Source organism: Bubalus bubalis, chromosome 2 (assembly GCF_019923935.1).
Source record: "Bubalus bubalis isolate 160015118507 breed Murrah chromosome 2, NDDB_SH_1, whole genome shotgun sequence".
Taxonomy (NCBI): Eukaryota; Metazoa; Chordata; class Mammalia; order Artiodactyla; family Bovidae; genus Bubalus; species Bubalus bubalis.
Genome location: NC_059158.1, coordinates 184303784 through 184320306, shown reverse-complemented (window position 1 = coordinate 184320306; position 16523 = coordinate 184303784). Strand labels below are relative to the sequence as shown.

At 47.1% G+C, this 16523-nt stretch overlaps 1 protein-coding gene across 3 annotated transcripts in view; it reads left to right on the top strand.

The window, feature by feature from the left end:
* VWA5B1 (von Willebrand factor A domain containing 5B1) overlaps nucleotides 1-16523 on the top strand; it is a 60437-nt gene that overhangs the window by 20314 nt on the left and 23600 nt on the right. For 2 of the 3 annotated variants that reach the window (XM_025278815.3, XR_006549064.2), the window contains exons 8-14: nucleotides 2311-2487; nucleotides 6943-7053; nucleotides 9182-9384; nucleotides 10318-10432; nucleotides 11868-12053; nucleotides 14615-14798; nucleotides 15783-15973. In XM_025278815.3, coding sequence (XP_025134600.3) covers nucleotides 2311-2487; nucleotides 6943-7053; nucleotides 9182-9384; nucleotides 10318-10432; nucleotides 11868-12053; nucleotides 14615-14798; nucleotides 15783-15973 — 1167 coding nt within the window. The remainder of the gene's footprint in view (nucleotides 1-2310; nucleotides 2488-6942; nucleotides 7054-9181; nucleotides 9385-10317; nucleotides 10433-11867; nucleotides 12054-14614; nucleotides 14799-15782; nucleotides 15974-16523) is intronic. The other variant, XM_044938181.2, reaches the window with a different exon arrangement.

Sequence of the window (16523 nt, the reverse complement as noted above, 5' to 3'; positions counted from 1 at the left end):
GCTGTGGGAGGGAGGACCTGATCCCTCACCAGGGAGGGAGGACCTGATCCCTCACCAGGGAGGGAGGTGAGCACCCAGAAGCATCAACCAGGGAGAGCTGGGTGGGCTGAGCTGTCAAAAACTGTGATTTAACAAAGTGGGGGCAAATGACACAGAGGGAGACACAGATGGAGATGCAGAGAGAAGCAGAGACGAAAGAGAGACAGACTGAAAAATTTTTAAAAATGATGTACACGTGTCAGTAGCAGACAGAAAAACCCACGAGATTCATCTTCTCATTTATTCATTCAGCAAACAGTAAGTGCCCTGTTAGGCATCAGGCTCTGTTCTAGGCACTGGGAAGACTGAAAATGTCACATCCTTTCCTCCTGGCGCTTACATTCTAGCCCAGGGAAACAGACAAGAAGCAAACATACGAGCAAGATCAGTTACGCAAGGACCAGGGTCTGTGAAAGACCTGAAACAGAGTGATGAGGCCTGGGTGCTGAAGCCAAGTGTTTGAGGAAGCTTATCTCAAAACGAGACCTGGTGGGTTGTGAAACCCTGGGAGGAGGTACAAAGAACTGGAGGCAGAACAATGGTGATGTGCTTGGAAGACAGAAATGTGCCCCCTGTGGCCTGAAATGTGGGGCAAACACAAGGTGGACAGGCAGGCAGGGGTCAATCCATAAGGGGCTTCATGAGCCCTGGTGCGGGAATGAGAGGACGCTGTTGCTTAAGCATGAGAGTAACAGGAATGATCACACTGCCTGCTCTGTATGGAACAGATCACAGGGAGAGAAAAGGAAAGAGGCCAGGAAGGGGCTACTGCACAGGTCCAGGCAAAGGTCCTGAAAAAAGAAAGTGAAGTGAAAGTATTAGTCACTCAGTCATGTCCGACTCTATGCAACTCCGTGGACTGCAGCCCACCAGGCTCCTCTGTCCATGGGATTCTCCAGGCAAGAATACTGGAGTGGGTTACCATTCCCTTCTCCAGGGGATCTTCCCGACTCAGGAATCAGACCCAAGTCTCCTGCATTGCAGGTGGATTCTTTACCATCTGAGCCACCAGGGAAGCCCAAGTTGGGTGTTTACAGTGGGGACAGGGAAGAGGACACGTTCAGAAGGTATTTGAGCTACAGAACTGGCGGTCCTCTATTGAGGGAGTAGACACACAGAATGAGGAAGAGGGAGGGGTCAAGGACGACTCCTGGATCTTTGCTTTAACCCACTGGGCAGGTGATGATGTCATCTATTGAACTGAGGAAGGGACCCAGACAGACTGAGAAATAGACAAAGAGAGACGTGTACACACAGAGACAGTCAGAGACAGAGAAAGATGGGGTGGTGAGAGAGGGTGGCGGTGAGAATGGAGAAAATGAGATTTGGTGCAGAGATGACTGCAAGAGTCAAAGACAGTTCAGTAGCAGCATGACAAGGCCAGCTAAGAGAATCCATGAAAAGATACGGAATTGTGGTGGTATCCTTCCTTTAATGTTTCCTGAGCCCATGTTTATACCAAGCTCTATGTGGAGCCCTGGAGATGCAAGAGACTCAAGCATGATCTGCCTTCAAGTAGCCCCCAAATTAGAGGGGAGACAGAGAGATGAGCAAAAAACTCACAGTGTGAGAAATGCCTGGGTCCTCAAGGCAAATAGCAAGAGCAGCGATGGTTGCTGTCCAGCAACAGTTCCTCTGCTGAGTGGTGCCCTACAAGCGTGGCATTTAGTCCATACAACTCAGTGAGGTATGTGCTCTTGTCCTCATTTCATGGGCAATGAAACTAGGTAATTAAGTTCATGTAAGATGGGGGCAGGATTTCCAAAGAGGTAAAACTTGAAGCGTGAGTAGGAAGTTTATCAGTGGGAGAGAATCGGTAAACCAGAGAAGCCAAGGTGAGCCCGAGAGTGGCTTATCCCTGGATGTGAAAGGGAAAGAAATGGCTATTCAGCTGAGGGCCTGCACGTGTGTCAGGGCCTTCCCATCTGCAGGCCAGCCCAGTTCATCCTCAGAACCACCCTGAGAAATGGACCTTATTTGTCCCATTTTCCAAAGAAGCAACAGACCCTGAGGAGGGACTGACCCAACATCACACGACTGGACAGTGATAGCTGAGATTCAAACCCGGGTCTTCCCACCTCCAAAGTCCCTGTTGCTATTGCAACCTGTGAACATCTAGCAGAAGAGCCAGGTAGGGTCAACCTGGAAGTCTTATACGCAGAGGATGAGTGGAATTCTGATCAAACTTGGAGAGTGATGGGGGCCACCAGGGTGAGCCCCCAGCTCTGGGCCCCTTGAATGCTCAAGTGAGAGTTTTCCTTTCTCCTCCAGACAGAAATCATCCGGAAACGCCTTCACAAGGACATCCCCCACCATTCTGTCATCATGCTCAATTTCTGCCCCGACCTCCAATCAGTCCAGCCGAACCTGAGGAAGACCCGTGGGGAGTTTATCTTCCTTGTCGACAGGAGTGGCAGTATGAATGGGACCAACATCCAATGCGTCAAGGTACATTTACAAGGACCCCACCCCCAGGATCTAGGGTTCCAGGGTAACCAGCTTCTCAGCACTTTCTCCTTCCACACCTGAGCCACTTCCTTAAGTGACTATCTCTGGCTAAGAGACATGACGAGCAATTTCTTTTGTATCAGTTTAGACAGAGATCTTTCTGCTCAGTAATATGAACGGAGGTTAGCTGCTGTCCATTTTCAAGGGATGAAGGCATCAGTAACTCCCCTCGGAATTCTCCACAGCTTGTTGTGTGCCTGCTCTGGCTAAAACGCCTCGCTAAGTACTCAGTGGAGAGGGATGTAGAGCAGAGAGGAAGGAAATTAGCATTTGCTGAGGACCTGCTATGAGTCAGGCTCTGTGCAGCCACTTAATGCACAGCTTGGTGTTTAATCCAGACAGTAATCCTGTGAGGTTGGTCCAGTTGTCCCCATTTTCCAAATGGGAAAACCCATCCTGAGAGTTTCAGTAATGTACCCAAGGTCATGGTCTAAAATTAAACCCCTATCTTTCTGTCTGTTTCTACCATGTGACATCAGAGATTCATTAGATATGGCCCCTGCCATCAAGGAATGGGTCAAATCCAGTGAAATGATTTGATTCATCTTTTCTTTTTTTTTTCAAATGCCTAATATGTGCAAAGCCCTGATGCTTGGAAATCCGGAAAGAGTGAAAGTGTTCATTGCTCTGTCATGTCCAGGCAACCTCACAGACTGTAGCTCACCAGGCTCCTCTGTCCATGGAATTCTCCAGGCAAGAATACCAGAGTGGGTAGCCATTCCCTTCTCCAGGGGATCTTCCTGACCCAGGGATGGAACCCAGGTCTCCTGCAGTGTAGGCAGATTCTTTACTGTCTGGAAAGAGGGCAGGTTGTAAATACAGTTCTGCCCTCAAGGACCTGACAGTGGAGAACTCCCTGGTGGTCCAGTGGTCAGGACTCCATGCTTTCAGTGCCGAAGATTTGGGTTTCAATCCCTGGTTGGAGAACAAAGGCCCTACACACCATGTGGCATGGCCAAACCAAACAAAAAACCCAGAAGCTCACAGTCCAGTGAGGCTCACAGCCCTGTCAACCCAGCGCTCCTGGGAGTGTGGTCTTGATGGTTTGAGAGTTCTGAAGGAGAGCAGGTGAAAGAAGAATAACCCCACACACACATCCAGAAGCAGCCCGGCTCCTTCAGAAGATCATTCACCTCAAATCTGGCATTACCCAACTCTTCCTTGTGTTTTCAGTTGTGCAGATGTCTGCCTCCTTCTCTGGAATTATTCCCTTATTGAGGGGAAAGACCAGATCTTCCTCGTCTCTTTCTCCCCATAGGGTCTAGCTCTGTGTTTGTGCATAAAGAGCCCTTGGTCGCTGTTTACTGAACTGAGTAAAGGATTACAGTTCAAGAGAGCAAGGGGTGAGTGACCAAGGAGAGGGCTCTGCTGTTGCCTGAAATTTTATCCCTCCCCCTAGCTTGTCCTTGGAGCAACCTCTTGTTTCCAGGGCAACAAGATCAGCAGGGAGGGATGGGGTTAAGTGGGATCCATGACGGCAGCTGTCTCCTCGGCCTTGCCATGACTGGGTTTGCTCTTGAAGTATGACAGAGCAGTCATACATCAGATCCAAGTTCCTGTTTGAGGCCTCTTGACACTCAGGTGCAGGACTACCCCTGCCCACCATCAAAGGCAAGCAGCAAAGTGGGGAGCTGTCCACAGTGCTAGAGTGCTGAAGCACACGGCAAGCCTGTGTGGCCATGGGTATTCCATTCCACAGCTGTACCAATTTGTAAGACATCTCTTCAGCTACTCTAGAGTATCATGGGATCACATACCTAAAACATCTCTTAGAGAGTATTTAATCCCCTTTCCCCACCATTTTCCAAGTAAAGAAATTGAGTTCACAGAAGGCTAAGTGTTCTTCCCAACATCACAGAGCTGGTGCAAGAACCTAAGCCTTCTGGATCTTGACTTGGTGCTCATTTTCCTTACATTGCTGGCAGGGGATTATACAGACTCTTCCACTAAGAAAACCTCTCTTCTCTGATTGTTATTCTTGCGTCATAGCTCTGTGGGAAAAGCAATGCCTGGGTTGCAAGGTCACTTCTGCCACAGACTTGCTATGTGGCTTTGGACAAGTTGATTCTCAACTCTGGGCTTTATTTATTCTCCATAAGAAGGGAGGATTCATTCAGGGAGGGCAAGCATATGTCACACATCATTCCATTCCCCTCTCCCAAGTCCAGACAGACATCAATAATTGACCATGATGTCTAACGGTTTATGATGTCCATCTTCTTTGTGAATTATACCTTTTATCATTAAAGAATATTCATCTCTGTTTCATTTAAAAATAAAAATATAATTGACCATGACATTTTATTCAATGCTGAGCCTGGTCTCAATCTGTATATCCTTCTTAGCTTGGTGTTCCAGGCAGTTACTACCAGTTCAACAGAGTTTGTTGATGAGTGGAAATCCAGTTCCTGAATAAAGACCTATTGTCAGAATTCCCTGACAATAGCTTTCTCTAGCTCTGATTCGTGTCTCAGTCCCTTTCCCCTTGGAGTCACTCATGCTTTCTTTTCCAGTTCAGCTCAGGGAGCTCAAGGTCATCCTTTCACAAATGGCTTTGTGTTGGCACAACTCATTCTGCTAAATGTGCCCCTGTTAGAAAAAGTCACAGAAATTACTCAAGCCACATGTCCCTTTCCCCATTGACAAGGAAGCCATTTTGGGGTTGCTTAAGTCTTTAGGTGGCCCATTAGGTTGAAGTTTTAGGAAAAGCTAGGCTTCGGGATATAAGAGAGAATAGAAATCTAAACAGTCACGCCAAAAGGCAAAGTTCAGCCAATTTAATTTCCTGCAGCTGGTCTCCTTCTTCAGCTACCAATTGCTGCCAAAAACATGGCTTTAAAAATTGTAATAGGTGTGAGCAGAGACAGTCTATATGGATCAGCAGAATCTCCTGCTAGCAGCAATACACATTAGCAGCTAATGAAAAAATAAACAGATATTGACTTCTTTTGCAGAAAAACAAAATGTATTGACACAAGTAATAAAAGGAGAGGGACAGAACAGTGATGTTAATATTTACAAAGCGGGGTGGGAGAGGGGCTGCAGGGCTGTGGAGCCTGAAAGACCATATGGTGTGAAAGTTGCCAGGATCTACTTGCAACTGTTTGCTTCTAGATTTTGGAGTATAACAGTTTGTTTCTGTGAAGCTATGCCGAGATCCCTGGGATGCCATCAATAAACTCTGTGAGGGTGGGGAAAAGCCCCTCATTCCCGAGTTCTGTGCCAAGGCAGAACCAACATGACTAAAGATCTCAGTGCTGTGCTTTGAAAGCCTCAGCCCTGTTTTTAGGTTTTATGGCCCAGTGCAATTCCTCAGTTTCCTTATCTGTAAAATAGAGGTATTTTTATTAATATGTATTTGATAGGGTAAGTAATAATAACCATTTACTGAATATTCTACTGTGTGGCATGCTGAAGTTCATAAAAATAACATAACTAACCCAAGGTCAGGTTAGTAAAGGTGAGATTGAAAGTGTATCTTCTTAACCACTATGCTGTAATATATATTATAGAGATGAAAAGAGATAATATAAAGTGCTTAGCACATAGTGATTGCTTGACATTGATCATTGCATTATAACCTCCTCATCATCAATACCATCATTTTCCCGCTTGTCATCACCACCTTCTCTCTGCGTCATTATTTTTAGAATATACCTTGATGAAGGTCTCCTGGTGTTGCCTAGTCAAATAGGGTCAGACCCTTTAATGTTCACAGGCTTGGAGTCAGAGTGACACATTTGAGTCCTGGCTCCACTAATTTACAATCCAGATGCTCACAAACAAGTCACTCCACCTCTCTGTGCCTCAGTTTTCTCTTGAATAAAATGAGGATGATATCGTGCCCGCCTCAAAGCATTATTGTGAAGATTATGTGAGATAATGCATGTAAAATACATTCTGGGCATTCAACAGATGAGCTAAAGAGACTCTCCCTAAGAAATGTAGCCCTAGTTCATGACAGTGGTGGGGGGCGGTTTCTGATGAGGCCCTGGATGAGAGCCAGACAGAAGCCTGTTCCATGGCCAGCGAGACCAGGCCATGTGTCTCCCTTAGATGTCAATTTTGTTTTGGTGGAAAGGAATGCATACTTCCGGCTCTCCTTACCGCTCAGGGTCAGTAGGAGGTGAAATGGAACTGGCAAACTATAATAGAATGGCTTTGAGAAATCAGACTTGCTACACGGATGAGGAGTTTTATGATGATGGCTTTGGCCCAGCCTCTGGTCAGCATCAGTGAATTTCTTGCTCTGGGGGAGGAAGCGTTATCGGGTGCAGGCAGAGGGCGAAAGGTTCCCTTGGAGGCTGCCTCTCTGCTGGTATGAGAACACTGCTGTGTAATGACCAAAGGAAGAACCCCTTCTGGAATCCTAAAAGTTCCTTCCTTCCCTATTAGGATGCCATGCTGGTGGCTCTTAAGAGCCTCATGCCAACCTGCCTCTTCAATGTCATTGGGTTTGGATCCACATTTAAAACCCTCTTCCCTTCCAGTCAGACCTACAGTGAGGTAAGGAGGGGGCATGGTTGGGACGAAGAGGGGTTGGGTGGTGAGGAGCAGAGGCAAGGGAAGAAAAGGAAAAAGGAGGTAACCTCAAGGCCTGCCCTCAGAGGACCCTAACCCCGTGGAGAACCTAGCTGGTGAGGCCAGGAGCAGAGAACCATAGGGGAGGTTCTCCCCTTGCAGGCCATCTGCTGACCTCCCCCTCCCTAAAATAAGGAACAGGTGGGGCAAAGTATGGGTGTGCTCAGCGAGGGAGCACAAGGAAGAGGGTACCTTAGGCTTCCCACCCGCTGAAGCCTCCCTCTCATAAGAATGATGGACTCACGCAAGGTTGAGTGAAGGCGTGAATGGCAAGGGGCAGAGGAGTGAATAGATGGGCAAGGGGGCTGAGCATGGTGTTCCACACAGCTCCACACAGCCACCACTCACGACGTGCTAACTTGCTGTTGCCCTTTCTTTGTTCCTCTTCAAAAATGTAAACATCCCTGGAAAAGGTAGCATATCAGATCCTGATTGCTCAGCACAGAGGAGGTTTCCTTTTCTGATGAATGAGGCAGGAGGTGTGGCAGAAAGACCACTAGTCTAGAAATCTTAAGATTTCTGAAGATTTCCAAACCACAAGGCACAATTTGGAACAAGAAGACCTTGGCCCCAGCAGGATGTTCAGAACGGGAGCATCCTAGGGGATTCCCTGGTGACCTAGTGGTTAGGATTCTGGGTTTTCAGTGCTGTGGCCCAGGTCCCATCCCTGGTTGGAGAACTGAGATCCCACAAGCTGTGCAGCAAGGCCAAAAAGAAGGGGGAGGAGGGTGTGTCCCTATACAGGTCTAGACACAGGGAAGAAGGAACAGAAGGATGGAGGGATGGATGGAAGAAGGGAAGAAGGAAGGAAGAAATGAAGGGAGGGAAGGAGAGAGAAAGAGGGAGAAAAGGTGTAGGAAATGAGAAAAGAGGGACATAGGAACCCCTTTTCAATTAAAAATAACTTCTTTATGGGTTTCTTCAATACAGAAATAATATATATTGATTGTCCCATGATTTTTAAATCTAGAGATGGTTGAAAAGAAAAATTTGAAAATCTCCCATCATTAGTTGGAAAAAAGAGGAAAAAAAAACACTATTAAGAGCTTAGTATAAATCCCTTCTTGTTCTAAGCATTTGCACACATTTTCAATAAAGATAGGATTAGACCTCCCATACTGTCTGTATAACCTATTTTTCTAACAGAACAGCCTATCCTGAGCATATGTCCATGCCAGTAAGTATTAATCTGCAACATAATTTCAATAGTTGCCTAGTATCTCACTACACAGATAGACTGTGACTTATTTAACTAAGCCCCTACAGTTGAGCATTTAAGTCGTCCCCATTTTTTTCTATTTAGTCATCTTTGCAGCAAAGGCCTTGCATCCATCCTTAATGATTCCCTTGGAATAAATTTCTAGTCTTGCTGGTTCAAAGGGTACATATACATTTGAGGACTTTTGATATATTCCATCACTCCAAGTGTGCATGTTGGAAGAGCTTCTTCCTGAGTCAGGATCAGGAGGATGCAACATCCAGCAGGAATCTGTCCTTGCTCAGTGGCATCCCTCCAATGCCAGGAACCCTTGGCCAACTGGGTCTCACAGTACTGGCCCACAAGGGTGGAAATCTGAAGCCCAGATGAGGGAAATGGTTTCCTCAAAGGATCCTAGGAATTCAGTGCCACACTCAAGCCAGGACTTGAGTCTTAAGATTTCTAGACTACTGGTCTTTCCACCACACCTCCTGCCTCACTCATCAGAAAAGGAAACTTCCTCTGTGCTGAGCAATCAGGATCTAATGTGCTACCTTTTCCAGGGATGTTTACATTTTTAAAGAGGAACAAAGAAAGGGCAACAGCGAGTTAATACATCATGAGTGGTGGAATCTGGGGCATTGGTAGATGGTGTTATTAGGCACCTCACACCAGAAAATGACCACCTGTTCTTCCTGCACGTGGGGCAGAGATGAAACCAGGAAGAGGAGTCAACTCTAGTGGGGCTGAACTAAAATTCAGGGCAACAAAGGACTCATCCTCCGGGTTCTGGGTGTCTCCATGCCATATGACAACCCTGGGGACGACCTCCCTGCCCTCGACCTTTCTCTGTAGGAGAACTTGGCCATGGCCTGTGATAGCATCCAGAAAATGCGAGCTGACATGGGTGGCACCAACATCCTCTCCCCGCTCAAGTGGGTCATCCGGCAGCCAGTGCTCCGAGGCTGCCCGAGGCTTCTCTTCCTGATCACAGACGGCGCCGTCAACAACACCGGGAAGGTGCTGGAGCTGGTGCGAAACCACGCCTTCTCCACCAGGTGGGCACAGGCTGAAGGTCTAGGGCTCGGTTTTTCTGGGCTGCCCTGGGCTGGGGATGCCAGACCTGGGGTAATGTGGAAAATGCCAGAAGGAAAAGCAAGGACCCACATTCCTCCAGTGCTTTGCTTCCAGGGTGGTGTCCAGTTCAGTTCAGTTCAGTTGCTCAATCGTGTCCAACTCTTTGTGACCCCATGGACTGCAGCAGGCCAGGCCTCCCTGTCCATCACCATCTCTCAGACTTTATTCAAACTCATGTCCACTGAGTCTATGTTGCCATCCAACCATCTAATCCTCTGTCATCCCCTTTTCCTCCTGCCTTCAATCTTTCTCAGCATCAGGGTCTTTTCAAATGAGTCAGTTCTTTGCATCAGGTGACCAAAGTACTGGAGTTTCAGCTTCAACATCAGTCCTTCCAATGACTATTCAGGACTGATTTCCTTTAGGATGGACTGGTTGGATCTCCTTGCAGTCCATGGGACTCTCAAGAGTCTTCTCCAATACTGCAGTTCAAAAGCATCAATTCTTCGGCACTCAGCTTTCTTTATGGTCCAGCTCTCACATCCATACATGACCACAGGAAAAACCATCGCCTGGACTAGATGGACCTTTGTTGGTGGTGTGGCTGACTTCAAAGTTTACCTTTTCCCCACAACAGTTCAGGAAGGATAAGATGCTCACGACCTTGCATCCAGGTCCCAAAGAGTAGCCTCAGCAGAGGAAGCCCTTCCTGCTTTGGCTCTGCACTGGGGTGGGAGGTGATGGGCTGTCCATGTGTGAATGAGTGTCCCTGGATGCCCTTCTTCCTTTTCCCTCACCCTCTGCCTGAAGCCAGGGCCAGCTCTGAGATAGCTCATGATCTGCCCCTTTCCTATCAGGGGACAAAATAGCAGAGAGGGTGGGAAGTACCAGTCTCTTTTCTCCTCCTCTCCCAGGTGCTATAGCTTTGGAATTGGACCCAACGTCTGCCACAGACTGGTGAAAGGGTTGGCAACTGTGTCCAAGGGCAGTGCTGAGTTCCTGGAGGAGGGGGAGCGGCTGCAACCCAAGGTAGGCAGAAGGACCTCAGTCTTTTCTGGTGCTGGAACCTCAGAAGCCCAGACTGGCCACACAGCAACTCAGTGGTGGAACTTAGATTTCACCCCAAATCTGAGCTCTCCACTAGGCCACATTGCACCTCAGGGAGAATCACAGGCGGAGGCACAGAGTGGGCAATTTCTGGAGTTAGTGCAGGACATTAGATGCCCTTGTCTCCATCCACTGGGTCATATGTTCCATTCATCCTGGGTGGGTTGGATTGGGGCTGTCAAAGGAATCATTGCCTCTTGGATATGAGTTGTGTCTGGGGTCCTTTCTGGATGTGTTCCTGATGATGATAAAAGATGGCTCAGAAGAATCTAAAGGGCCCAGAAGAAATCAAGGCAATTAGTCTTCTCTCCATGTCCTGTATAATTGGCACAAGTAATCCAGCCCTTAGAGAGTCTCTGTGTTGGTCCATATCCTCCAGGGACAAGAAACAAGAAAGCTGAAGAGCAAGAGGTTTCTTGAGGGATTAAAATCTGTGGAAGGGAAGAGGAAACAGGGAGGAAAACTCTTTAGTCCATGTGCAGATGCAGCACTTGTGAAAGGGAAGGAGGGAAACAGAATTGAGCAGGGAGAGCCTCAGACGTCAGTGCGGGCCTGGCAAGGTCTTAACCAACCCACCAGGGATCTCTGGAGCAAGAGTTGCCCATTAGGTCATCTGTGTTGGGTGGAAAGGCCAGGCAGCGCTCATTTGTTGCCTTGGAGCTTCCAGGGAGCCGTGCTCTCTTGGTTTGAAAGATGAGGCATTGCATGTGGAGACTGCCATCTAACTGTATTCCTTGCAGCAAAAGAGCACACTCTGTCTCAAAGGAAAGATTGAAAGTGCATCTCTACAGCTGCCATACTCCCCATATCATTTTTCCTCCACCTTTGTAGTACATTTGAGGAAATCACTCTAGGGGATGCTAAGCCACTAAGTGCTAAACTAGCTGTCATTTATTGAACACCTGTCTTGTGGCAGATACTTGAAATGCAGTATCCCAAGTAGTCCTCTCAACTACACTGAGAGTGGAGAATTACCAACTCCCTTTAACAGAAAGGGGCCCAGGAAGGTGTGTGGCCCAGGAAGACAAATTGGCTTGCTCAAAATCACTATTCGGGCCATGTTTTGACACAACTTGCTGTATGCCCCTGACTCATCATAATCCTACTTTGAGTCTTGGGTTTTTCTCATTTATAAAATGCTAAGCTTAGAGGTGACAGCAAAGATCTGCTCCAGCTCTGACATTCTAGGAGCCTGAGACGCTCAGATGCACGTTCACCGCTGAACAGGCCGCCCCAAGGTCTTTGTCACTTCCTCTCTGCTACTCCTCCTCATGCTCACATGGTCTTCATGCTCCTCATGTGTGCATATCCCCACACACACATCCCCCCCAACCTGTGTTCTGACCTTGCCCAACAGATGGTCAAATCCCTGAAGAAGGCTATGGCCCCGGTCCTGAGTGATGTGACTGTGGAGTGGGTCTTCCCTGAGACCACCGAGGTCCTGATCTCACCTGTCAGCACCAGCTCCCTCTTCCCTGGAGAACGGCTGGTGGGGTATGGCATTGTCTGTGATGCCTCTTTATACATCTCCAATCCCAGAACTGTAAGTATTTTAGAAATTCTAGGAGTCGGTGGGGGTCCAGAACCCTGCCCACAAGGCCATCCTTGGCTGGAAAGACTGTTTATTTGTGGCAGCCAGGAGCCAACTGGATTTGGGTTTACTGCTGTGGGGTATGGTTGTTAGGCCGTAGGCATTCAGTCAAGGGCTGGCACTGCTTGGATAAATGCTACCATCTCAGTCTGTGGTTCTCTAGGTCCCCTGCAGCTGAAGACCTTGGGGAACGTGTTTAAAATGTAGAGCCCTTGCTCCAACCCAGGTCTACTGAATAAAACTTAGCAGCTAAGGCCCAAGAACATGCATTTTACATCATTGACCCAAAGTAGGTTATGGGTATATTCGATGAACAATTCAGTTTAGAACAGCACTTATATGTTTCCTTCCCCCAAACACTCTAATCCAGCCATATGTCCTTAGGAGAATTTGTGTTTTACTTCTTAACATGGATAATTCTGTTGTATGTGGTGGCAGAAGTGGGATAAAAGTGAGGAGCTTCTCAAAGGGAGATGAAACCTAAACGCTAAAATGTAGAAGATTGCCCGAAAGCTATTTTCTCACTTAGCTTCCCTCTTTGCTCTTTAGTAAGTCTCTCAACTCCCCTTTAAAGGATTTGTCATCTTATTTTCTTTTTAAACCAGAGTCACAAACTCAATACCCAGAGGGACTGGGCAGGTATAAAATGAATGAAATGAACTTGTTATAAAAATTGAAGGGGAAAATATCATGAAGGATAGCAGACATTCCTGACAGAGAGGAAATGAGTGGTGGTGAGGAATATAGCAAACAGGACCACACGGTTCTGTTCAGTTCAGTCCCTCAGTCGTGTCTGACTCTCTGTGACACCATGAACCACAGCACGCCAGGCCTCCCTGTCCATCACCAACTCCTGGAGTTCACCCAAACTCATGTCCATTGAGTCGGTGATGCCATCCAACCATCTCATCCTCTGTCATCCCCTTCTCTTCCCGCCTTCAATCTTTCCCAGCATCAGGGTCTTTTCAAATGAGTGAGCTCTTCACATCAGGTGGACAAAGTATTGAAATTGCAGCTTCAAAATCAGTCCTGCCAATGAACACTCAGAACTGATCTCCTTTAGGATGGACTGGTTGGATCTCCTTGCAGCCCAAGGGACTCTCAAGAGTCTTCTCCAACACCACAGCTCAAAAGCATCAATTCACACATCCTGTCTAAATTGTCAGCCCCTACTCAGGTCTAACAAAGCTTTGCCATGGAAGAATGTAGACCTTGTGTTAAATGTATTTCCAATCTTTCAAGAAAAGTTAGGATTTCATTTGAAATTTTCAGATGTTATAAAGATATGGAATCTCCTAAGAACCATGGTCAGTAATATTAAGTGTATTCTGGAGAGTGGGGTGTTCAACTGCAGAGAAAACATGCTAAACCAAACACTGGTCAAGACTTTGCACAGACTAGATCCTTCTTGGAGGTCTGGGAGGTAGTAGGTCATCCCCAGACTACTACTACTAGCAGGGATTATCAAGTCCATTCTCTTGTCCTAACGCACGAGACTTGCAATGCTTTCTCCTCCTACTAGAAGAGTTGTTGGGTAAAGAGTGTGATTATGACTTACCCTCCTGAAAGGCAATCTGCTGCTAAGTCACTTCAGTCATGTCCCACTCTGTGCAACCCCAGAGACAGCAGCCCACCAGGCTCCCCATCCCTGGAATTCTCCAGGCAAAAACACTGGAGTGTGTTGCCATTTCCTTCTCCAATGCATGAAAGTGAAAAGTGAAAGTGAAGTCGCTCAGTCATGTCCAACTCTTAGTGACCCCATGGACTGCAGCCTTCCAGGCTCCTCCATCCATGGGATTTTCCAGGCAAGAGTACTGGAGTGGGGTGCCATTGCCTTCTAGAAATAACTAATAAAATTAGACATATATAACTATTCAACCCAGCAAAATCTAAGAGTCAAATACATAGAAACAAAAGTGATATAATAGATTTATGGCCAAGAATTTATTGTAGTATTTTTTATGGTGGCAAAAACATAAATGGCCACAAAGCAAATGCTTTATAATAAGGGGTGGTACAGTATCGTACAGTCAAATGTTTAAAAGAGTAGTTGATATGAAAGATTTCCAAAATGTTTTAAGTGTGAAATTCAAGCTACTGACAAAATGTAAGTAATATGGTCCAGATTTTGTAATACAAGGTGGCCACAAAAACCTTTATATTTTTTATAGTTTATAACATGGGGAATGGAATGAGGGCAACAGATAGTTCACGCTGCTGTTTTTGTTTATCTATTTGGAGACAGTAATAGCATTTAGAATTACACTTTTAATTTAACAAAGAATATAATTATAAATATTAACAGCATAAGTGATATGAAAAGCCATTTCCATTCATCATGCCTTAAACAGCAGTCTGCCTAAATTCCCCGAGCAAGCAAAACCGTTGCCTATTTTTCTGGTTCTTCAAAGGTGGAGCCTCCACCATCTCCTCTCACACCCCTTGCTGCCCTTTGGATGTCCTTCTTGACACCTAGCTTCACTCTAAGTCCTCTTTTCTCTCCCTCCCTCCAGGACAAGAGAAGACGATACAGCATGCTGCACTCTCAGGAGTCTGGCAGCTCTGTCTTCTACCACTCACAGGACGAGGAGCCCAACCCAGACAGCAGGGACTGTGTCAGGAGCGTGGGGGCACCATTCAACCCGAGACAGGCCAAAGACGCCCAGCCGTCCAGCGGAGACGCCACCCCCAATCCCGGTTAGTTGGCTGCTGTTTGTACTTCAGCTTCAGGGAAGCCATGATTGCTACATTTTTACTGAGTACCTACTATGTGCTAAGTACTTATTAACAATCTCAGTGAATGGTTAGCCGCTGCAGAGGCGGGTTACTATTACATCCACTTTACAAACGAGGAAACTGAGACTTGGAGAATTTTAGCAACTCAGCTAACTAAGCTCATGGAACTTGAAAGAGGTAAAGGACAGATAAAGAGTCTGTATCCATCTTCCTCCAAAACTTCTTTATGGCATTAGTTTCCATCCGTAGGGTATTTACTGATCACCTACTAAGGCTAGGTCCTGAGCACAGAATGGGAAGCAAAGATGGCTCAAACGTGGCACCTGTCCCTCAGAAGCCTTCTGACTTTGAGAAAGACACAATTGTCCTTAATTCTGTTAGAAAGCAGAGTGACAAGGACCATAGGAAAGCTTAACAAACTGTAGGAATCCCAGGGAAAGGGACATCTGGCAGAGGATATTAGCAAAGACATAAAGAGGGCACCAGTTCTTAGAAGTGGGGAGAGGAGATTTCAGGCAGCAGGGACTGCCTGAGCTAAGACGTCGAGGTGTTGTGGCTAGAGAACACACACACGGCCGGTGTATTTGGAGCACAGATGCCTGGAAAAGGAGTAGCAAGAGTGGCTGGGCAGATAGATTAGAGCTGGGTTAGGCAAGGCTTTGGATGCCAGGTGAGGTGAGAGACCGCACATGTTTCAGCAGGTAAGTGAACATGAAAGTCACTCAGACGTGTCTGACTCTTTGCAACCCCATTGACTATACAGTCCATGGAATTCTCTAGGCCAGAATACTGGAGGAGTAGCCTTTCCCTTCTCCAGGGGATCTTCCCAACCCAACAGGTAAGCAGTGGAAACCTCAAGAAGTATCCAAGCAGGCAAGGGGTCTATAAGCCACTCTCTCTTTTTCCACCCTGATGGCTTGCTTCTCTGTCACCACTCCTGCCCAGGTCTAGACCTCTCCCAGCGACGGCGGGCATATAGCACCAACCAGATCACCAACCATAAGCCCACCCCAAGGACCCTCATAGCCAGTGACCCCACAGTGGCTACCAGGAGATACCCGCTGCGGAAAACCAAGCTGCAGGACCTCACCAACCAGACCAGCCTGGATGCTCCTTGGTGGCAGATTGATTTGCAGGTACCCTAGCAGGGAATTTTGGAGTTAGGGGTCGCCATAGATGGGAGGAGCTGTGTCTCCTGCTTCAGTCAGAAGGATGGAGCTTGATTGCAATTTACACCGACATGAGTCACTTCCTCCTCTTTCCAAATCTTTACCTACCTGACATCCAATTGACACCTTCCTAATAATGATACCCACCAGTCAATGACATCACATATTGTCTTCTCATAGAACTTCCCAGTTGTCAAACAGCACCGCATTTGCACTCTCATTTGAAAGGAGGGAATGTAGGAGCTAGCCACCCCCACTCTGTACAGATGTGGAAAGTGAGGGTCACAGAGGTAAAGTGACTTACCTAGGGTCACTCAGCCAGTCAGGGGATTGCAACCCAGGACCTTTTGCCTGCAAAGCCCTTGCTTTCCCCTCTTCATCCCTTTCCGCACCCTCTGCAAACCTAAAGGGTTGTACATTCATCTGGGGCAGAGATCATCTCAGAGTTAGAGGCACAGCAGGACCAATTATCCAGTGTCCAGCTCGACTAGGGTTTCTCAGCCCCCACACTATTGAA